The sequence below is a fragment of the Armigeres subalbatus genome, chromosome 3, assembly GCF_024139115.2.
Source record: "Armigeres subalbatus isolate Guangzhou_Male chromosome 3, GZ_Asu_2, whole genome shotgun sequence".
Classification (NCBI taxonomy): domain Eukaryota; kingdom Metazoa; phylum Arthropoda; class Insecta; order Diptera; family Culicidae; genus Armigeres; species Armigeres subalbatus.
In genome coordinates, this window is record NC_085141.1 from 21,560,159 (window position 1) to 21,585,204 (window position 25,046).

At 38.3% G+C, this 25,046-nt stretch overlaps 2 protein-coding genes and 1 pseudogene across 3 annotated transcripts in view; 2 read left to right on the forward strand and 1 right to left on the reverse strand.

Moving 5' to 3' along the window:
• Nucleotides 1-25,046, forward strand: part of LOC134225478 (rab3 GTPase-activating protein non-catalytic subunit-like) — a 221,309-nt gene that overhangs the window by 38,342 nt on the left and 157,921 nt on the right. The window lies entirely within an intron of this gene.
• Nucleotides 6,496-11,450, reverse strand: LOC134227554 (rab3 GTPase-activating protein non-catalytic subunit-like; annotated as a pseudogene).
• The window catches only part of LOC134227564 (adipokinetic hormone/corazonin-related peptide receptor variant I-like), an 85,691-nt gene continuing 72,948 nt past the window's right edge, over nucleotides 12,304-25,046 (forward strand). Inside the window, exons 1-2 of the mRNA XM_062709151.1 lie at nucleotides 12,304-12,308; nucleotides 22,057-22,310. Of these exons, the coding sequence (XP_062565135.1) occupies nucleotides 12,304-12,308; nucleotides 22,057-22,310 (259 nt within the window). The remainder of the gene's footprint in view (nucleotides 12,309-22,056; nucleotides 22,311-25,046) is intronic.

Below are 25,046 nucleotides of genomic sequence, written 5' to 3' on the forward strand. Positions count from 1 at the left end.
AACTCCTTTATAACATATTTTGAGTCCACATTGTTTTGTATCCTCCTGATGCATCGAAGGTGTACGAGTTCTAGATATCATAATACTGATACACGTTTGAACATGATAACATCATCAAAATGTTCGAATCTGAAAATTTATTATTCCCATGCTGTGTTTATTTTGATTTTGAATCAGTTAAAATCAGGGTTTGCAGAAATCGCTCTCAAGATAACGAACAACAACGATAAAGAGAGGTAAAACTGTCTGAATCATAAAAGCCATGATAACAAATTTATCAAACTTGTATTTATACAAGTTCGAAATAAACAGAATCGGATAGGCAGCCCCACAGAAAAATGGTGATTATCGCTTTGTTTTTGCTTCTTCCGTGTTGGTTACTGCAGCTTGTAGAACAAGTTGAAATGCATCATCAGAGTCAGTGCTCCCTGCATTTGGAGCTTTAAAAGAAATTTATCATGGGTATAGCATCCTGAATCAGTTCTTTATCATGACAGCTTGCGTAAAAGTTTCTCACGGTATGCTCATATCGTATATATATACAGAGATGATAAGTGAGAGACTTGTTTTCTCTTTAGGATTCAATCCCTGGTTAAAATTGTCCATCTTCAAAATTGATCGGATTAATCATATGTTTTAGTTTTATATAAGTTTTTTTAATTTTTTATAAGTTCGTTACTGTTTATTTAACTAGTCTATTGGAATTATTTTTTAAATTTTCTTTCTTTTATTCCACAACTTTATATCTGTCGAATTACGTTAGTAAGACTGGTAAAGGCATTTCTGTTAAGTTCAATAGGCCAAGTTTTGTTGAACAGTGAAAACTAAATATCTGGACTTATAAGGACACTAAACAACTTTATAAGAATTTGATCAACTGTGTTGTGACATACCTACTTGAATAATAAACAGTTGATTCTAATATCTAATTTATATTTTGGGAAAGTTTACATAGAATCATCGTATTCTCATTGGCTGGATTTAGGAGCATACAAGTAGGGAGGCCAATAATATTGTAGACAATCACGATTATTATTCATTAAACTCTGGTCGGAAATGTTCCAGCTTCTTTAAAATCTAACAGTAGTTGATGTCAGATCAGGAATGTATATTTCAAAAATGTTGTTTTTCAACAAGGTTGAATGAATAAACGAATGTTATCCAGCTTGCAAACACTTGATTAATTAATGGCAATGAAAGTGATTGGTAATCTGAATTACTTGACGTGACATTTTACAATACTTTGCAATACTGCAAGTATTGTTATCTTGCACTAAACGAAGAAAAAAACAAAACACTGATTGATCGAATTAAGGAGAAACCCCTAAACTGCCGTAATCTGACAAAGTGACGTATGCGCCAAATTACAACATGCATGTTTTCTGCCGAATGGTCATTACGCCGAATAGTCATTAGGCCGAATGACCATTAGCCGAACGGTCATTAGGCCGAATTAGAAGTACGAGGTAAGAAGGAAAATGACAAGTGTGATGAGAAGTGAGAAGTGAAAACTAAGAAGTGAGAAACGAAGTGAGAGGTGAGAAGGAATAGTGAGCAGTGGGATGTGGGAAGAGAGTCGAGAGATGAGAAGTAAGAAGTGAGAAATAGAGTAATGAAGAAAGGAAGAAAGATTAGAAAAGAAGAAAAGAAATGGAAGAAAGAAAGAAGAGAGAAAGAAAAAGAGAGGATAAAAGAAAGGAAATAAAATAAAGAAAGAAGAAATAAAGAAGGAAGAAGGCAGGAGGAAATTAATAAGAAAGAAGAAAGAGGAAGAAAAAGAAGAAAGATAGACAAAAAAAGAAGAAAGGGAGAAGGAATAAGGAAGAAAAAAAGAAAGAAAAAGAAGATAACGAAGGAAGAAAGAAGAAAGAAGGACTAAAGAAGGAAGAAAGAATGATGAAAGAAGGATGAAAGAAGGAAGAAAGAAGGAAAAGAAGAAGAGAAAGAAAGATGAAATAAGAAAGAAAGAAAGAAAGAATAAAGAAAGAAGGAAGAAAGAAGGCAAAAAGGAAGAAACAAAGAAATAAAGAAGGAAGAAATAAGGAAAAAAGAAGAAAGAGAATAGAAGAAAGAAGGAAGGAAAAATAAAAGAAAGAAGAAAAGAAAGAAGGAGAAAGAAGCATGAAAAAGAAGAAAAGAAGAAGGAAAGAAAGAAAGAACAATAGTGAAGAAGAAGAAAGTACTTGTGCACTCAATATCTGTAGGCAGTTCTCATAGAAAATACATTTTAAACATAGTAAAAACTGAGCTCCATTTGAAAAAAATGGGAAAATCATCACACGAGGAAACGGGTGCCTTTCTCGAGAACGGAGAAAAGCATATATTCGACTTCGAACGTTCAAAAATTTAACTGACTTGTTGAACTCCGATGCATTTATTTCATAAATTAATGCATTTACTCATAAATTATCTGACACAGGGAATACTAGTATCCGACTTAGAACTAGAAAAGGAAACCATCGCATTTCCAAAGCCAGGTAAGAAAATGAGATTTTAAAGACTGAAACTATTTAAGAAATATTTCACTGTCATGAGAAGAGTTTATACAATTCCATTTAATTCAATCGTACTTTTCATATACGTATTTCGACCTTAACTGTACACACTTAGTTTTTATTTCGCAGCTCGGCAAAAGTCCGCACAGCCGTACGCCAACAAAGTAAAAAGCTGATATTCCGCAAAATGATGTTTGTTAGCTGATTTTTGCAAATCATTTGCTGGTTTTCAGCACTTTTACAGAAATCTCGGCAAAAACATTTTGCTGGTGACAGCTGTGGGAATCTCGTAAAAGATGATTTTGCTGAGATCCCGCTTAAAAAAATTGGAAGGTCGTCTCGTACTTGACTCGACTTAAGTCGAGACACTGAAAACGACCTTACAAGTCAACAGACTTGAGTCAAGTCAAGCATGAGACACTGAAGACGACCCACAGTTGAGGTCGAAATACGTATCCAGTATTTTGCGCTCGGTAATGGCGGCCGAATGAGTGCCTTTTGACATTCAAGAGGTAGAAAATATTTACATATTTTAATCAATGTAGGCCTTGATTCATTACATTGGCACTCATCTGTTATCAAAAATATATATGTCAAATATGTTCCATTGTATTATTCAAGTAATTGGTAATTATCCTATGGATTTTGTTAATAATTTATTTTATTTTCTAGCATAACTGCAACTTCTAGAACGGAGGGCTGATAATTCATCTGCCGGTTTATGTTACTAGCGGGGTTTGTAAGCATCAGCTAGACGCAAATGGGAAGAACAAAGTTCCTGTAATCCTATTTGCGATCCCAATGATGGCCGTATCAATGTTAGGAAGGGTTTGATAAACACGTTTAGCCGGGGCTCGCGGCAGGTTTAATAATTCCGGAGTGCATATGATTACGACCCTGAGGCGGTTCAGATCGTGGACCTCGGGGCCTCCGTTTGATGGACCAACGTAGCTAGATACACCATTCAGAGGCACGTGAATGACTACGGAATGGCAAACTCAAATACGCGGATCATTATGACCGTTCACCCGCACTTCAGCTGCGTGAATAAACTTGAGGTAGTTTGACCAATAATACCTGATTCGGAACTTGAAACTTCTGGTGGACATTTGGGAAAATAAAACTCAATTCAATCGTCAGAAATGTGCTTTTCTAGGTTAAAATGCCCATTCTACTATTTTGATGCTTCGATTCGCAAGTTCACATCAACTGCCACACCAAGCTTTCACAAAAACTTCCCGCCGAACAATTGCTTTCCACTTCTTGCATCCTTGAACTGGATCAATAGTTCGTCACCACTCGGCAACCAAATATGTAATGTAATCGAACATGGTGCGCCTCGCGCATATATCGACTGAACCATGCGCATCAATATAAAACAATCGTTGAGTTCGTAAATCAACTTCACAATATGATATCTGTTTGAATAGTCAGACCTTCCCAACGTATTCTTTTCACCTTTTCAAACTTGCCAGTTTAACCAACAATTAGTTGAAACTTCTTAACAATAATTATTTTGCATAATGATTTGTTTGTTACCCGCCGTAATCATAAATTATTTGTTATCCGCCTGTGACAATCTAGTGATGCCAAGTTGATCAAGATGGATAAGTGGATAAGCATGGGAAATACAGGAAATGCTAGAGGTGTCTGTCTAAGTCATCTAAGTACATGCAACTAATGACCATAATGTCAAAAGTCCTCTTAAAGTATTGCTTGATTTCAGTAGTCGAGCGTAATGAATCCATTCATTATCGTCTCACCCAGGTGTCTGGGTGATTTGTTTCCCTTAAAAGCACTGATTATAATCATTATACATTATTCTGTTTCTTCTACTATTCCTAGAAAAACAATAAAATTATTTAAAAAAGGATGATGAAAGTTCAAACCCATGTGTAACGTGAAGGATGATGAAAGTTCAAACCATGGTAACGTGAAGGAAATATTTAACAATTCGTTTGTTTGTTGATACCATGATCCAATGTTTTTCAATGAGTCAAGGCTCTCTGATTGAAATATGTAAATATTTTCTACCTCCTGAATGTCAAAAGTCACCACCAGGCCGCCATTATCGAACGCAAAATACTGGATATGTAAAAGTAATATCGATTTGGGAATTAAATTCATTTTCTTACCTGGCTTTATGGAAGTGCGATGGTTTTCCTCTTCAGTTCTAAGTCGGATACTAGTATTCCTGTCGATAATTTATGAAGTAAATGCATCGTAGTTCAACAAGCCAGTTAAATTGTTGCGAGTTCCGAAGTGATATATGCTTTTTGTTGTTCACTGTCTTTTGAAAAGGCGGTTTTCCTCGTGATCTAGTTTTCCCATTTTTTCCAAATGGAGCTCGTTTTTGTACCACTGCTTGAATCGAACTGGATGATGGTTGTATAACTGACAACAAATGATGCACATTGTTGTTTAAATGTTGGTTTCTAGTCTTACCAATCACCAGTACCCAAGAAGACAAAATTGTTTGAGGTATTCTATGTTACCAACTATTATCATATTTATTAAGAGCAGAATCATCATACAGAGTGTAACTTGTTTGTCATAGACAATATTCACACTTTGGTATGAGTAGGAGATTGAAGTGAATAATTCTGTAATTTGAATACTGTATTGTGGTTGTATTGTCTATTTTGTCATTGATATTAGAACAATATTATCTCTAACATCCTATGTTATTTATTTGTTTTCTATTATTCAAAGAATAGGTTTAAGGTTATAGTTGGTTGAGGTTGCAAATTGCACATTTGATGATTATTTATTTGGATGTAATCAGGAGGAAATTCACGGTATATATGGTTGCATTTAGTGAAATATCGAACGCAAAATCATTAAATTTGTAACTGCTATAACTTTCGATTCCCTAGATGAAATATTTTGAAATTTTCATAGCAGACGCCTGGATATTATATCTTCTGAAGGCGATTCAGAAAGGATGGACATTTTTTTCGTTAATAACCGTTACAGGCACACCGTGCGGGCCAATACTTTTCCAGATGATTTAGCAACGCTGTTAATTTCATAAACAAACGCTACCAGCACTTACCGTAGCGTCAAATATTGATGTTTCATAGGACTTTGCATTGATGACACTTTTCGATTAATCGCAATCCTCTCAATCTGCAACAATAACGATGTTCATTTGTCTAGCTTTAGACATTTTCCAATGCTCGGTTGGCTCAAGATGGCCGTTTTCGCATATCTCTGAATGAAGAACCTTACTATTTCTTTATTGTGTGAACATTCACGATTCGTTTAACTTTTGTTAAATTTGACACTTCGATGGGTTTCCCATCGTGGTTAAAATTTTATCGAAGCCGACCCATTTGATTTTTGAAGATTGATAGTTATACGAACGAAATGGATTTGGCGCCTATTTTCTCGCTAATAAAGTTTAACTATCGAACTGTCATATCTAATCCTTCGGAGCAGGGTTATTTTTAACCACGGCGAAATAACCATCGAATCGTCAAGTTTAACTAAAGTTAAACGAATCGGTGGATGGTTCACAGCCTTAACTTGTCAAACAGCGAGGCGGAAAATAGAATATTCCCTTGGATGCTATTAGAAATTCCAAGCACTATAATAAATCAGATACAAATATTCAGTTCGTTGAGCTAGCAAATTCAATAATTGTATGTTGAATCAGTTCACAAATTTGCGGCAAAGCGGCATCGGTTTATTATCGACCTACATCCAGCGAAGCACCGCAAAATGACACACATGAGAATAAATTATCTACAACCCACAATGGTATAAAATAATGTTTCCTGTCGACCCAGTTCAGTTCCCTTAATCAAATCGAAGAAATGATGCGTCTTTTATAGAGGGTCCTTCCTACATTTTCAGACAAGGGAAATATGTTTCTATAATCAGTGGATACTCTTACCCGTCCGAGTGAACAGCGGCGAGCCGGCATGTGGGCAAGGCAAGAACCGTTCTGGCGCTTTGATATGTGTGAATGTTGTCATTGTGCGAATGGTCGATGGCTCTACTTGTTAACGTAATAAACCTTCCCAACACTTACTAGCGTGTCCAGATAGTCGGTCAGCAGAGGGCCAACGGCAGCCACCTGGCCCCAGATGCGTGGGTTCGCTTTTAGTGCATAGTCAGCCGACGGCCGGTCAGCAGCAGATTGCCCAGCGTTTGGTCCGGCACGATGTTCTCCAGTAGCTCCTCGGCGTACGAATCCCACCCATGGGCGTAGAGTTCAACGATCTGAGGATTGGAGGAGAAAAACGGTTGGATGTGGCACCGGGTCCCCTTCCCGGAAGAGTGACAGCTTGAGAAACACATTTAATGGGAATGATGGATCAAATTTTGGAAAAGCTGGATCAAAAGATTGAATCTTTTAGATGTTAAACTAGGTGGAGAAAAGGAAAACAGTCAAAAGCTAAAGGATTAAAATTTTGGGAGAAAATCCGTTGATTGATGAGCTAAGAGAGATCTCAAAGGAAATTGAATATGAATTCGAAATTGGAGAAAATGTTAATCAAGGAAAAGGTAAGTCTAGAGTAATATCCATGGAAAAGCTGAAAGAATTATTCCTGCCATAAATGCTTCATATACTTCGTATGTTATTTGCATCAATCATCGATTGTCTAGACTCAATTTTTGATCCTGTCTTGGGAGCCATAAATTTGTACTCTTGGGATTGAGTCGAGTCGAATACGAAACACTGAAGACGACCTTACAGTTGAGGTTGGAATACGTATATGTATAAGTAATACGATTTGGTGGAATTAAATGGAATTGTACTAAACTCGTCTTATGACAGTGAAAACATTCCACTAAAAACAGCTAATCAATTTTCTTTAGCAATATTTGGCTACACAGTTAATACCGCTGAAACGAAGACAGAAAATTAAGGGAGGAAAAGCCAAAAGATTTAGGGATATATATGGTGGAAACGGGTCTAAAAAGTGAATTAAAAAAGTTTTATAATATGCTTTTTAAATAAAATTAAAACAAAATTATTATGGAATAAATTTCACTACCGCTTTAATGTGCTCTGCACATTGTTATTAAATAACAGATATAATATTTATGAAATATCACGATTAAAACAAAGAACGAACTCATGATGTTTCTTCAGCTCCGTTAGACTGATCTCCCACACTTCAGCCAACTGATCGATCCTCTCCATCCACGCGATGTGGTCCGTATAGAACACGTCTTCCATGTCCTCGCGGATCAAGTCCATTGTGGCCGTAATGGTCTTGCAGAAAACTCAAACCGTACCTGCTTGAGCAGAAGATCGCTTTCGGCAAACCAGCGCCAGCTGTCGATTTATCTCGGCGAAGAATGATTGGTTGGCCATTCCGTCGAATAGTTGCTGGATGGGCTTTGATATTTGATGTTGAACGATGTTAGAACCAATAGTACGGTGGTCAATTCGTGATGTAGTTTCAATAGTGCCATGTTGGCCGAGTTTTGTGAATCGCAAGGGATGTAGAGGAATCGGACCATCCTGCAGCAGTTCCTCAAATCTCAGTTCCAATATTGATCGATTGAGTACAAAAATGATCGAAAACTTCAGATGCTCTAGAAACTGAGGTACCAAAGCATCTGATATTCCAATGTCTTGTTGGCAGAGTTTTCCTTAGGCAGTTCGCCGACTTTGTTGACCAGTTTTTCGTAGCTTCAGAGGAATTTTCAAGTGAGCATTCCAAATCATGCATAGACCATGTTTTATGGAATACGTAGACGAGGGATTGCTTTGAGACATGCCAACCCTGCAGATAAACAGTCCATGTTGGACATGTTCTTACTCCAATCACAGATGTATTCCCAGGCGAGATGGCTAAGAAGAGTTCCACTGTCCAAACCAAAGGGAAGTCGCCGAAGAATATTCAGATTATATAGCACCGGATCCAGTTCGAATCGCTACTTCCACCATATTCACTCGTCTCAATTAGGTTCTGCTTCAGCTGAGCAAGACGTTTTTGTTCTTTTCTCAGTCTCAGCTGGTTCCTGAACTCCGGCATTTTCGTCTTCGCGTTCATCTGGAACTTCAATGACTAGTTTTTCCGGATCAATTCCGGTGGCAGCAATCCACTTTGCAAAAATCTCTGCAACGATTCCCTGTCCTCCTTCAGGATCTCCTTGAGGCTGACATCCGGTTTCTGATACTTCAAACAAGGATACCGCGGGTTCAAGCAATTCAAGTTTTCTGCAAGAATTGCTCCGAACAGATACGTCATCAAGTTTTCTCATCAAAAGCGTCCATTGACATGCTTCCTGGGATACTTCTTCAAATTGGTAATCATCTTCGTCGCTATGATCTTCGTACTTAGCGCTTCATTGCGGCACATAATCGCAGCCAACAAACCGCGTAGTGCACAAGGAGACTCCAGTAGATACTCGCGAGCATTTTGCCACCACAAGCAGATTGTGTTGTTCTCAAAACGTATCCGATCTTCCGCAAGAGAGCATATCCGGCGAAGTACTTTGTAGAATTGTTAAGATCTTCAGCTAACTCTGCTATGTCTTTGTAAACAAATGGAATGCGAAGCCAGTACGCAAGGAACAACTTCAACAGATCGTCATATATCAAACCAGATGCTGGCAGCATTTACAACTCTTCCAATCTTGCTCCGTTACTCAAATAAATATCCTCGAAGATAATTCTACCCAGTGAGCTAAACAATTGTTCAGTGTCCTCTTTGAGCAAAATTAGTCCCTCATTAGACACATTGTAGTATGATAGTATTCCTGGAATATATTGCTTTTGGCTGTCGAGTCCTCAAAAGTAACTCGAGTTGTCGAGGCACCGTCCGATGAGCTGTTCATCGCCAGTAGTTCAATCAGCTTCCCAATCGAAGCCAGTTCCATCTCAGAGTTTTACATTTTCATCAGAACTAGTTTTGAAAACAGTGGTTCGGTATCCGCGTTCTCGAGCGGGCCGTCAACTAAATTCATTGGTTGGTCATTATCTCTGTTTCCGAGCTTTTGCTTTGGTCGCCAAGAATTTCTGGCTCTTCAGGTAATGATTAAGTTCTTCAATTGCTACCTCACCCACTAAGAACAAATAAAATAGTGTCAACTTCCTGTAGTTATCACAAATTACTTTCAGATGTTTAAGTCTACCGTCATGTCAGCTTGTGCTCTGCTTCTTCACCATACCTTCCAAACACTTCTACAGCACTTCGAACATTGCTTTGATCTTCTTGTGTTTCACAAGCATCTCGATGCATTGTTAATCTCATCGGTTTTGAAAGTTTTCACATTTCAACCATTTCTTCGAGCTCCTCCGCCTCACTTCCATCGCCCACTTTCAAACAAATCTTTAACCTCTTCAGTAAATGATCTTTGGCAGTCTTTGATTTGGAATCACTGAGAGCGCAATGGAATACTGATTTCCTTCAAAGAATTGTCACTCGGATCGAAAAAGGTACATCCATGACCAGTGTACTTCACCTTACTACTGCCAGAGCTAACCCCATGAAGCTGTGCGTGTTGTACACCAATTGGCCATTCTTCGCAGCAGTGAATGCTCCATTTTGGTCCATTCTGCAGACCAAACCTCCAATACTGATCGACGCGGAGCGTAGATCACGACATTGCTTTCCGTCGATCCCTTTCGGTACCGCATCCTGGCAACCTTTTCAGCAACTTCGATAAACCCACATTGAGCATCCGATACCCTTTCCAAATCCGCAACGCGATTCCTTTCACGCAATCCACCAGAACCATACGACCCAAGTTATCCGCCACGGCTGCCAGAGTGTAGTCTGGAGCCAACCACACTGAAAAGGCATTTCGTTGGATGTCACATAGACCGAATCGGCAGATCAAGGGTTCGGAAGCTGGCAACTGTGGCCTGGAGGAGCTTGAGGGTTGACGATCCACCAAACCAAGACCCAAGAACATCTGATTCCTACAATTGCAGTAATGGGGCTCTAGACTAAAACAATACTTACGGTAAAGCCGATTTAATCTTGCTGGCCACAGCCGTGCAACATCTGCCAACACAGGCTGCGTGAATCCTTCCTTGGCGTAATGGAACCCAATATGGCTTCATGCCCGCCTGATTAGAGAATTCTGCGGCGGAGCATGTCGATATTTCGCGAAGAAACCTCCTCCAGGCTAGCCGTCAGCAGATGATCGAATGTACAGGTCTTCTGCGGCCCCAAAACCCCATCCTGCACGGTCATGTTTTTCCGTAGTTCCATCTACGACACGCGACCATTTCTTGAGCTTCGTTCACTCGCGAATTCCCCAGCCCATATCTACCGATTTGCTGCTTCAAACTTCTCAACAAAGGAAACAACTGCGAGCCCCATTATCACTACACACGAGGCATGAAACACGTACAGCTCTTCGTTGATGCCTCACTTTGCGCCTTGATTGCCTGAACCGGTTCTTGGTGAAACAGTGCGAATGGACCAAACTTCCATTCTCGCCGTAGAACAACACTTGCCCACTATCCAGACCCACCACTATAAAGCCAGTCCACCACGTTGGTCTGCGAGCTCCCTTGGCCGACCACTGGCGTGCAGAGGACGCTGGTGATCAGACAGTTCGGATCGTCGATCGCACCCTTCCAGGCGATCTTGTAGACACTGAGTTGCCGCTGCCGGTCCCATTTGGAGGTGAGGATGATCAGTATCGAACCGTGACCGAACGCCAGAATATCACCGGCCGGAGAGAGAGAAGCACAGCATTGAGCCAGCTCCTCTGTGTGCGGGAAGAGAGGAAAGAAGGTGAACATCAGGTTGTGGATCGTTCAATCAATCGAGCTGAAAACCGGAATGGTCGACTAGTGAAACGCTTATGAATTACATAACATAGAAAGTTGGCTTAAACTTGTTGATTTGGAGAAAAATCTAAAAATCGTTCGTCGGCCATGACGAGCATCTTCATAAAGTATATTTCATTATTTGGGGAATCTTAGTAAATGCATTTATGATGGCCAAATATGACTGTACTTGAAGCTACGGTCATTAAGAGTGGTTGCAGATCAAGGAATTAGAAGAATCGGTTAGATTTAATTGTTACTGCTAACAGTATTGCAAGTAAATGGTTTGAAAGCTATATGTCTGATAGAACCCAGAGGACTTTTTCAATCAATTTTGTATCGAGCCTGGAATACCCTGGAAGCACCAAGGAGTGTATTAGGCTCATTCTATTCATTTGTACATCACATATGATTTTGTGATGTCAACCTTTTGCTGATAATACTATTACTATTCTCTTGGCAACTTAGAACCATTTTGTTAAATGAAGATTTTGGTAGATGGTGTAGAACAAATGTTACAAAAGAAATACAGAAAATACACTGATTTATCGCTTAAAAAACATGTTTATCAGAAATAAATGAATGAAATTTAACACTTGACTTGCGGGCTAAAATTGAGATTCTTCTAACTTTACTATAAAGCAATTAGAGAGAAACGAGCACGGCCATTCTCTATTCGGACGCGACTATAATCACATCGAGCAAAGCAGCAGCTCCGGCTGGTTCTTCACAGGAACAATGAATTCAGATAAAATGATGGCCACCAGTTCGACAATGGCACTGCGAAGAGCTTCGAGCATGAGCATGAGTCGATTGACCGCCCACGGTTGTTACTCCGTTATTGCCAGGTCAGCTGTAATTACAGAGAACCAACAGATGAAGTTTGGGACTAACATCATCTTCAATGTAAGAACTGGTGACCCAAATATAAGCAATACCAGCGCCGCGGCCGAATGCAGGTCAATTAGGAATAGGTGAAATTGTTGACGTGATACTCGCTTTGATAGAAGCCGACGAGTCATCTGCACTTCCACGAGAAATCACTGGGATCTTGGATATATGAGGTAGGAGTTGTGGCAGGGGTCGTTTTGGTAAACGATATGCCGTATAGCGTGTAGTTTGATCGATGAAAAAAACTTATATTTTTATTGAAGGCCACACAAAGCAGAACAAAATTTCGGTGATTGGTGATCGTTCTGTTTCCGCACAAAGCAGAACAAAACTTTGATGACCGGCCGATCGTTCTGCTTACTGAAGAAACATCACAGACGCGATTTCAACTTTAACTTTCTAATTAATTTACTCATGCACCAAGCAGAACAAAATTTCGGTTACCGGCCGATCGTTCTGGTTACCGCACAAAGCAGAACAAAATTTCGATGACCGGCCGATCATTCTGCTTACTGAAAAACACGTCTGGACGCGATCTCCGTTCTACGTCCAATACAAAACACGAACAAATCTGTACTGAAGGATTGTTTCACTATTCACTATCACTATCACTTACAACCAATAATAAAAATCAAAGTTTGGGTCGTTTAATAGACGCCACATGTTTTATGGGGAGAGGAGGGCTACTATTTGTGACAGTACATATTCTAGGCATACAAGAAAGCATTAAGGGGGAGAAATCTCAAAAAGTAGCGGACGGCATATTTGAATCGCCCCTGACGTTCGGACTTAACAAAATCATTAATTGAAGACAAATGTCAGCTAGGTATTCGAAAGCCCTGAAATTAGATAGAAACATGGGAAGTCGAATTATTATCGTTTCCACATGGTGACTCATTTAGCTCTCCGTGATATTATTCACTGATAAAACTGTTCATCTCGTCAAATTTTAAAAGCTATTTAGGTGGTTAGATTAAAACATATTAACACACACGGATTGTCCTGAATTTGAAATCACACGCTGCACAAAGCCACAACAAATCTATCTATCTGAAGACCTAATTATCACATTTTAGGTATAATATTTTTCAAGCTTTTACCAGGACATTTTAGAGAAAAGAAAATGAAAACTGAAAAATTACACAACGAAAAAAAAACACTTCTGATTTCCACGTGGATTCTTTTCCGAATTTCATATAAATTTGTCCATTTCGAACCATTTGAAAAATATGCAATTAATGTATGTGTTCTATCTCTCACTGGCCGGCAGTGCATTTATGGAAGAATGTCTTCATCTATTTATTGATATTTTTATATCTATAGATGGAAACATTTTAGCCCTGGAGATAGAAGGTGATAGCTCTACTGTGCATCCAAAGATCCTATAACAAGAAGCTACAGACCACAACTTGAGGTAATTTTGCACAGTAAGCCCCGCATAAATATACTCAGACATCAAATGGACATTTGTAGTGTATTCAAACTGCCAGGATGAAGATTTATATCAATGATACACATCATTAATACATATCTGTGGTCCTAGCGCGTATTTAGTGAAATCAATTTTATATATTACAAGTATGGAACGGACTCACAAATTTGAATTTGATTGAACTTCATTTCAGTTTGATGTTATGTAAATATTCTTGAAATAACTGGATTTCTAGCCTGTTTCATCCTCCAGTAACTAGTATGTGTGCTGACTTAAGTGGAAGTGGAAAACATCCTCGACCTTCTTGAATCTCACGTATTCGAATTATTTTCAAAATTCAATTTTCTGTGGAAATATTTAAAGGAACATATGAGCATAAAACTGATATTCTATTATGATTAACACCAATTTCAATATATCTACTTTATTTACTTAAATACGTCCAAATATTTAAATAGCAAGATCGCTGTCTTTTCAAAATAATCGTTTTCCATGCGAAATACAAATTGATGTAATTACCGTCGAAAAATCTTAGCAAATAACTTACAAAATTAGTATTTTGAATGATTGAATGTTGAATGTTTGGTGAATATCTTGAATGTAATTATATAAACAGAAGAACAAATTTCAATATTATAATGAATATCGTGTATGAAGCACTCTATTTTTTCTGGCAGTCACTGATCCATCTCAGTATTTGTGGTACGTCTATTAATTATACACATAGTGGACTTAACATAATGTGTTTCGGCCTCCACTTTTAATAATTTTTAAATGTTCATGATACAAAGATTCGTCAGTGACTCGTAACGACTGGTGGCTGATTTTAGGTAGATTTTTTTTAAATACCCAGGGAATGAAAGATAAGAAGCTGCCGTGCAAATTCAAACTTCGGACGCTCAAGCACTTTTTTCTATGAAATGAGTCTGTTGTTGCGAACAGCACAGAAGCTACCGATCTTTCAGCTCGGCAATAAATGTTTCATGCTATAAAGCTATATTTAATACATATTAATAAATACGACATCGAAGGCGATAAATAATTAGGTACTCACATCTTCGGTGTTTTTACTATTTCAGCAACAGGAAATGTGATTCTGTCGCATCCGTGCTGTTGCATCGTTATTTTCAACTGACTAAAATAACACCTAAAATTGATACACATATACAAATAATGTCTTATCATACAAACAGGGTAGCCAGGGGTTAACAATTATATTCTTACGTAACATCTGTTAACACACATTTTAAGCCTCACCGTTCTAATTATCTTTGTAACACGGGGTTAAAAATAATTGTAATAATATTAATTAATATAATTAATATGATTGTTCAATTTACACACAATAAACAAACCACATGTACTAAGAACTCATTAAACGAAAGTACTATGTGGATATACGTCGAATACAATTAGGCATAGCAATACCTATATAAAACTCAACCAAGTGGTTTCCATGTTTCCAAGTGCATCGTCGCAACAATTTCTCGAAATTCTACGTTTTCGGACATGTTGAGGATGACATCGCTAGGAATTTCCATCCATTTCCATTTCCGATCGTTGCCCGAGCTTGGTTTTGTTACTGCGCTCCATCTGCTGAATATTTGTTTCCGAAACTTTCCCGTCTATATTCGTCAAAAATAGAGCTAATGGTTCCTCGGTCTCCACTGGATCTGATAAATGCGACGATTGATCCGAAGCAAATGAAATTCACGTGCACGAATAATTTACTCTGTTTCCACTTTGCAGTTGAGATGAAGAAGGTGTAGAATGATGAGCTACAGCATTGAAAGAAGCATTCGTAGAATTTGAAGCAAGTGTTGTCATGTCCATGGCAACTTTACAATTCAATTTTTCGGTTTCTATATAGGGGAAATGACGGCTTTGGCAGGTTTTGTTCTATTATTGTCAGGAGGGTTTTTCTTGACCAAATTTTATGAAATTTTTTTCACAATATTCTTTGATATGTAAAGAATGTTGAGGCCAAATTTGAGCATAATTAGTTATAGAAAACCCCCCTGACAATAATAGAACAAAACCTGCCAAAGCTGTCATTCTCCCTACATCGTAAATCTTGATTCAGGAGCAGGAACAGTCTGAACGGTTTTCCGCATGACGCATATCCATCCATTTAATAGATTCCGTTAAACACTCAAAAGAAGAGAAGAGAGAGGAGATATTGCATCAGTCTTGGTTTTGTCCAGTCCAACACAATCAGCCTCCAGGAAATTTGGTTGAGTCGGAGTAAAGTCGGATCGTTTGTGGGCAAGTTGTACGACTGTCGGACGGACGGTTTCAAAGTTGCAAAGTTGGTCGGATGAAATCAAAACAGTTTGAGTTTTGCTCCGACTTGTGGAGGGCGGAGTCAAATGTTGTACAACCAAGTTGCAATGTGTATGGTGTTGCTGTACAACACTGTTGCTTTCAATTCTTCTGGTGGAATACCCAGGAGCAGAAAGTGATTTTTGCGATAATACAGAAAATAAGATTATATGCGATAATAATAAAAATATATGATTTTCTTGCGCCGCCGCCGTATGAAAGTTGACAGTATGTTCGGTCAAACATATTTTGTTCTAAAACCGCCTAACAATTTAATTGTTCAAAAAATGTCCAACATTTTTCTTCGAGACTTTATGGAAATGCTCCTGTAACGCCAATACCCGGGCAGAAGCTATGAACAGAATAGCAAAACATGATATTTACTTGATTGATATAAGAGATAAAAGAACAGGAAACAATATCAAAAATTTGCACAGAAATTTCATTTAAATATCAAGATATGCTATGGATAAAAACAAACTAATGGCACATGATATTGATCACTTCTTACAAATAGCATAACTTGATCTTCTCATGATATTTTAGTGCAAAATATTGATATTATCGTCTGATCTTTTATCTCTTATAACAATCATGTCCATATCTCATTTTGCTATCTTGGGTGTACGGAATCAAATTGCATCACTTTGAACTACTCGCCAAAAATTAGTCTATCAACCGATTGTCATGAAATTTTCAGGGACTAAAATACAATATGTAAGCTTTGACTACTACTACTGTAATTCTCAAATATATCCAAATGCTGAATCTTTTTTCTTAAATGAACTCATAAGATTTTGTACATGTCTTAAACTAACATTTTTCATCCTGCAATCTATCCCAACAAAAAAATAACTAATTTTATTCTCTCAGTCGATTATTTAACTTAATTAAAGTCAACTTTTCCAAAGAAACCATATTTTTTGACGGCTCCAACTATTATAAAAATTGAAAACAAAAAATCAAAAAAAGTGCTGTAGTGTGAACCGGCCTGAATAATAAGATTGATGCTCTCCCAAAATCTGACATATATCAGTCCAAAATTGGATTTCAACGCTTTTTCTGATTTTGGTTTTTTACTATAGAAGCGACTAAACAGAAAGTTTGTTGGAAAGTTTACCTGTATTAGTCGGATAATCGAAAATGTTGACGTTGGAGTTATAAACCAATACGAAATGTTGATGTTAATGGCCAAATCAACATTTTATGTTCCGTAATGATCAATTTTGGAGGCTTCCGAAGCTCGTGTTTTCATTCTCGATCAGTATCTTTCGATCGGCCGCAATTCTGGTGATTTTGGGATCATAGGCACAAAATTGGATTACTAACATATTTTCATAAGATGTGGAATATGGAGGTGAATGCGCAAGATTTATTTGCACACGCCCTGTTCCTTTGGCTGTATTTTATAAACTATTGGGAATTTCGTAATGAAACTCACGCAATGTGAATAACACATGCTGAAGCTGTTTTTCCACAAAATTTCGTTAAAATCAGCCCAGAAGGCGAACTGTTATCGACTTTTGAAAGCGATGCAATTTGATTCCGTACACCCTTTATCAACATTTGATATTATTGAGCTATTTTCGTCTGCTCGGGTATATATTCCTTCAAAAATTTCAGAGTCAGAGATTTTATGAAAAAATCTATATGATCTTCATTTGAAAATACCTCCACTATCTGGATACTTTTTTTGGGTTTTTTCGGCGGGAAATTCTGTGATTGAGTAGAAAAGAAAAGAAGAAAAAACTTTCGAAAAAAATTCAGAAGAAATACATTGAGGACTCTCGAAAGGAACTCAAGGACGACCTTCCGGAAAAATTCCAAGAGGAATACATGGAGGAACTCCTAGAGGAACTTCCGGAGTAATCTATTGAGGAACTTCCGAAGGAGTAAATTCCGGAGGAATTCCTGGAGGAAGTTCCGGAGAAATTCCTGGAGGAGCTTCAGGAAGAATTCCTGTAGGATCTTCCGGAGGAACTTCCGTACAAATTCTTTGAGGAACTTCCGGAGAAAATCTTTGGATAACGGAGGAATTCCTGGAGGAATTTTGTGTGAAATTCCTGGAGCAACTTCTGGGTGAATTCCGGAAGGAACTACGGAGTATTTTACAAAGGAATTCCTTGAGGAGCTTCCGGAAAAATTCCTTGAGGAAATTTCGGAAGAATTCCTGAAGGAACCTCCGAAAGAATCCCTGGAGGAACTTCCGGAGGAATTTCTGGAGGAACTTCCGGATGAATTCCAGGATGAACTTTCTGAGGAATTCATGAAGGAACTTCCGGAGGAATTCCGGGAGGAACTTTGGAATTCCTGGAAGAACTTTCGAAGAGGAACTTTGGAATTCGGGAGGAACTTCTGGAGAAACTCAGAAGGGAACTTCTGGAGGATTTCCTTGAGGAATTCACAGAAGAACTCTGGGAGGAATTTCCGGAGGAACTCCAGGAGGAACATCTAGAGGAATTTTGGAAGGAACATCCGGAGGAATTCCCGGAGGAACTTCCGGAGGAATTACGGGAGAAACTTCCAGAGGAACTCAGTGAGAAGCTTCCGGAAAATTCCGCGAGGAACTTCCGGAGGAATTCCGGGAAGAACTTTCGGAGGAATTCTGGGAGCAACTTGAACTTGGAACTTTGGAGGAATTCCGGGAGGAACTTCCGAAGGAATTCCGGTAGAAACTTCTGCACGAATTCCAGGATTAACTTCCGGAGTAATTCTTGGAGGAACTTCGGGTGGAATTCCGAGAAGAACTTCCTTGAACTTGGAACTCTGGAGGAATTCCGGGAGGCACTTCCGCAGGAACTTCCCGAGGAATTTCGGGAGGAACTTCAGGAGGAATCCCAGGACGAGCTGTTGGAGGAAGTCTGGGAAGAACTTGAACTGCGAACTTCGGTGGAATTCCGGGAGGCACTTCCGGAGTAATTTCGGAAGATCGTCTGGAGGAATTACGGGAAGAACTTATGGAGGAATTCAGGGAGGAGCTTCCGGAGCAATTCCAGGAGGAGCTTCCGGAGGAATTCCTGGAGGATCTTTCTGAGGAATCCCGTGAGGAACTTCCAGAGGAATTCTTGGAGGAACTTGAACTTGGGACAATTACGAGAGGAACTTCAGGAGGATCTTCCGGAGGAGCTCAGGGAGGAACTTCCGGATTAATTCTGGAAGGAACTTATGGAGGAATTCAGGGAAAGCTTCTGAAGGAATTCCGGGAAGAACTTTCGGAAGGAACTTCCGGAGAAGTTCCTGTATGAAATTCTGGACAAATTCCGGAAGGAACTTCTGGAGGAATTCCAGGAGGAACTTCCGGAAAAATTCCGGGATGAGCATCCGGAGGAATTCATGTATGGACTGTGAAAATCCGATTCCAATACAATTCAAATCCACTCCCAATCCAATCACAATCAAATACAATTTCAACTCTTAACAAACTTCAATCGCATTCACTAAAATTCCGATAACATGCCATTCACGTTCTAATAAAATTTAATAAAATCCACAACCAATCTAGTTCTAATCTCATTCCAATTCAAATCCAATCTAATTGCACTCCAATCCAATTCCATTCCAATTCAATTCATCCAATTCAATATTCGTGAAAAAGCACCAAACATATCAGCATATACAGAAAGAAAATGACTAAATATTACGTTTGTTGGAGTTTTGGTTGTACCAACTGTTCGTCAGACGGTTGTACAAACTGAATTGGTCGCACAAACTTGGGGGCGGATTCAAAGTTGTACAACATGTCGGAGCGTGTGTGGGGCCCCTTACACACAACGTATGGCTGTTCTACCGTTACTTCGAGACGGCAAACTTTGCAGATCATTTTGGCTTTTTCTCAATTGATGAACACGATATCGAATTTCTTTTCGCTGATTAATCGAAAGCGTTACTATTGGAGTCTCCTGGATCTTGATTTTGACAGATCCGAAAATTTAAACACTCAAGGCAATGCGCTAGACGAATTAATGAGTGATGTTGAACAACTGGATGATGATTTTGCTTTTGATGAAAATGTAGAAAATCAGTAGAATTGCTTGTGAGTTAGATTTAGTTTTAAGAGGAAGTTAATAAATAAAATTTACTGTGACAATTTAGGCCGTTACAAATATTTAATTTAAATTATGTCCTACTGGTTTCCGAAAGGTCAAGGGGGGGATAATAAAAAATAAATATTAAAATGGACAAAATCAATACAACTCCTTGGATTTGTTAAAGAATGTTATGAAAATCCTCAAAATCATCCAAATTTTTTGTTGTTGCCTCTCAAAATATATTTTTCCGAGGGGGGGGGAGAGACATAATTGTTTTTAAATATTTGTATCGGCCTTATCAATAAAAATTATGTTTTATTTTATCTTTATCGTTTTATTTTAGCCTTATCAATAAAAATTATGTTATATTTTATTATATAGTATTTAAATTTCGACTAGTTGAATGATTTATTTTTACGGAAAATATTTCCTAGGGGGCAGATAAGTTTGTGTGGGGGAGGAGGGGGAGGTTTGGTAGACATATAATTCTTCACCAAAATACCTGATTGATAAAACCAATACTCGTATGCATCCATATTTTAAAAAAATGGGGGGGGGGGTGTAAGGTCTTGGCTAGGAGAGGAGGGGCTTCCATATCTACATCTCCTATTTCATTTTATGCACTGTAACTTATTCTAGTTTTGCATTTGACCTGCCCCTAAAATTGAAAACAAACGTTCATGTTTATTGTTCAGCAATACGTAGCTCGTTAACGGATTAAATACCAGTTACACCTTTCAGATGCGTTGAACATACATAAATATTACCAACTTGGAATATGACATGGAATGGAAAACGACATTTGTGTGTGGTTTCCGTTTTGAATGGAGTGCTCTTGAAATCGTGATTGCATTTAGTTTTGGATTCCTCAAGGTTTGTCCTTAATGGTTTATCATGGGTAGTTAGTTTGTCTGCCCTGCTTCATTATCCATAAGGGAACATGTATCTGAAAACAAACGACAGGGTCTTCTTCGCAAACAATAACAAACTTTGATCTATCAGTTTAACGTACTGCTTAACTACTCAATATGAGTTTTACGAGTTCTTACTTGCCCGAGGTAGTTTTCCTGTTTGTGAATAGTCGACATATGACCAATTTGATTGCTCTCTGTGGTTGTCCTGTTTGCTGCCCAAATTAGAGTCTGATTGCCTACTGCATCAAAATTTGAAAACATGCTTCTGTCAGGCATGTACATATCTATATACATGTACATATCAAAGATGATTAAAATTGTGTTCCGTTCCACTTTTTATTTCGAAATTTTGTGGGCTCAATTTTGAGAAAAATCAACATATTTTTACAACTTAAATTTAAGATAAATGTATATCTTAATTAATATAACATTAAGATATACATTTTTCTTAAATTTAAATTGTAAAAATATGTTGATTTTTCTCAAAATTGAGCATAAAAAAAAATGAAATTTGTAAGTTTAAACTACGATGCAAGATCTACTCATATTCTTTGTAATGAGATAACAATACCTGAAATCGGATGTAAGATGGCAAAAATACGGCCAAAAACTTTTGCCTATATTTTACGAGAGTGAACCCAAACTTTTGGCCGGGAGTGTAAATCACGTATAGGAAAAACTTCTGTTTTTCCGAGAATAAACATTATTGAATTTGATACGCTTTATCAATCCAATATTCTATATAAGACATTAAATGTTGAGATGTAGAACAGTTTTGGCTTCTTCATCAAGAGACAAGCATTATTTCTATTAACAAAATATACATTTCCAATTCACTTATACCAATTAAACATTTACATTTGTAGAGCCCATCTTCGTTGAAAAAGAGGATAAGCGGTTTTCTTTCTCTGCAACCAGTTTTGCCGAATTTTATTTCTTTATTTATTTCATCAACCTACTCGTTCGTAGAAAATTTAAATGTTTTTTCCCCATCGATTTATGATTATTAGATCGACTTACCAGAATCAAAATCAGTTTCCTATTACAAGTAAAAAGGACGTGGAATAGAACTAATTTCCAGTGACAATTTTGTTTCAAAACAATAATAAAAGAAACTTCCGCCCAAGAAGCTCATTATTCTCATAATCTTCCTACCGATAAAATCAGCCCACCCACTGCGAAGAATATGTACACCGCTATCTGTTTTTAAAATCATTTTCGTCAGGAGCGAAATAACCGTGTGCTGTTTTTTTTTTGCTTTCCATTTTCCTCCCCAGAGCATCATCTTCCGTGTTCAACACCACCCAAACTTCCCGGGCTTCACGCAGTGCGTGACGTTTGGGTTTTTCACGACGCCCGCCATGGAGACGGCCTACAACCTGTTCTGCGTGGTGGCGATGTACTTCATGCCCCTGATGGTCATCAGTGCGGCGTACACCGTTATCCTGTGTGAAATCTCCAACCGATCGCGAGAGAAAGGTTAGTCCGTATTTTGCTTTTTTTTTCTCCTCGTCTAGATGAGCCGTTTGAGAGTGATTTACCGGTCCGATTCTAGGAAACACGGGTTGAGTGAAACTTTATTGTTATACCTAGTTGGGAGGCCGAAACTTTTCCTGCTATTTTATAATCAGACAACTCCATTGTTCAACGTTGAAAAAAACAAAGGGTGAATACAACTATAGGAATAATAATCATCGATTTGAAATTTGTTTTGATAGGCTTATGTTTGCAGAATTGGCAATAATTGAAACTGCTGATAGGTTGTGATCAGCCAATATGTAGTAAATGATGATGAAATTGTTTGTCTGAATTCCTAAAATTCTTCGAAAATGTGTCCTACGTTTTATTGGCACAAATGCTACAGATTTCCAATTCCGAACACGATGAAATGGAAGACCATTCAGGGCCATAAACGTCGAAAACAATTTGTGTTGGTAACCAAAATGGCATTCCTTCGCCAGAAAGCTATCGTTTCACATTATCCTCATTCACGCAACACGTCCTGATCCCGTCACGTCCGTAGGGTTACCATGCCTGAGCTGACAGGAAAGAGAACTTTAGTCGAACAAAAACATAAGAAAGCTTCGTAGCTGGGAGTGTGAGCCCACGTTGAATAATGAATGAGATCACTACTGAGTTTGTCTTTATGAGGATATTTTGCAAGACTGTGCAAAAACACAGAACTTTGGTTTACCTGAATTTTAAATGAAGCGCATTCTTCGTGTATGATGAAGGCTGATGTGTAGAATTGAAGCCGGGTTGATTATCGGTCATCTAGATAAAAGTACAGCACAGGAATATGACTTACAGATGGGTATGTATAGCCAATCGAACGAGAAAAGTGGATTTGTGATGATAAAGCAAAAATAATACGCTGCGAATCGAAATATGTATCTCATTGATTTTATTTTTTATATTCGTGGTCTTAATAAGCTGAAGTGGCTCTTCGTGCACTACTGCTTCTTGTTTGTTTCTGTAAATGGTACAATCAGAGTCGAAGCGTGGATTCTCAGAGCCCTTGGCGAAATCTTTATTGAGCACCCCTGTTTTACGAAGGAAAAAATTACAGTATTTTACATTTAACCGATTCAATCCGGATGGGTCATATATGACCCAAGACGAAAATCAGTTGTCGAAAATCAGTTTTAAGAGATAGAGCCTTGCTTTCTTTAGCAAAAATGTTCAAAATTAACTGTTCCATCCAGGAAAAATATTGCCCAGGTCAGGTTATGGTCACTAGGATGATCTAGAGCATCCAAACTATCCTTGAGTTCTAATTTTGATGTTCTAAGGAATCAACACCATTTTTTACCACATTCTGATTAAATAATTGAAATTGAAATTCTTTATGATAATATCACGCACCTGTCCTGCAGTATAACAGATATTTTTCAATACCTAAGATACTCCAAACAGTTCTTGAACTCAGATCTTAATATTCAAATCGGTCAACAAAAAGATCTACGATGTCCCCACTATTTTTATGAGTTGGGACAGCTCCATGGTTCTTCATTACACCATTACAGACACACCACAGAATTCGTTCGGCATCAACGGCACTCCAAACTATCCTTGAGTACAGATCCTAATATTCAAATCGATCAACATGCAGATCTTTGATGTCCCCACTAGTTTTATGAGTTGGAATAGCTCCAGGATACCTCGTAACACCATTACAGGCACACCAGAGTTCGTTCGACATCTACGGCACTCCAAACTTTCCTTGAGAACAGGTCTTAATATTCAAATCGATCAACATGAAAATCTTCGATGTCCCCACTAGTTTTATGAGTTGGAATAGCTCCAGGATACCTCGTAACATCATTATAGACACACCACAGAATTCGTTCAACATCTACGACACTCCAAACTCTCCTTGAGTACAGATCCTAATATTCAAATCGATCAACATGCAGCTCTTCGATGTCCCCACTAATTTTATGAGTTGGAATAGCTCCAGGATACCTCGTAACACCATAACAGACACTCCACAGAATTCGTTCGACACCTACGACACTCCAAACTATCCTTGAGTACAGATCCTAATATTCAAATCGATCAACATGCATATTCTTCGATGTCCCCACTAGTTTTGTGAGTTTGAATAGCTCCAGGATACCTCGTAACACCATTACACACTCCACAGAATTCGTTCGACACTTACGACACTCTAAACTATCCTTGAGTACAGACCCTAATGTTCAAATCGATCAACATGCAGGTCTTCGATGTCCCCACTAGTTTTATGAGTTGGAATAGCTCCAGGATACCTCGTAACATCATTACAGACACACCACAGAATTCTTTCGATATCTACGACACTCCAAACTCTCCTTGTGATCAGATCCTAATATTCAAATCGATCAACATAGAGATCCTCGATGTCCCCACTAGTTTGATGAGGTGGAATAGCTCCGCGATACCTCGTAACACCATTACAGGCACACCAGAGTTCGTTCGACATCTATGGCACACCAAACTATCCTTGAGTACAGGTCTTAATATTAAAATCGATCAACATGAAGATCTTCGATGTTCCCACTAGTTTTATGAGTTGAAATAGCTCCACGGGATTTCGTGACACCATTATAGACACATCACAGAATTCGTTTGACGTCTACGACACTCCAAACTGTCTTTGAGCGCAGATCCTAATATTCAAAACGATCAACGTGAAGATCTCCGATGTCTAAACTATTTTTACGAGATGGAATA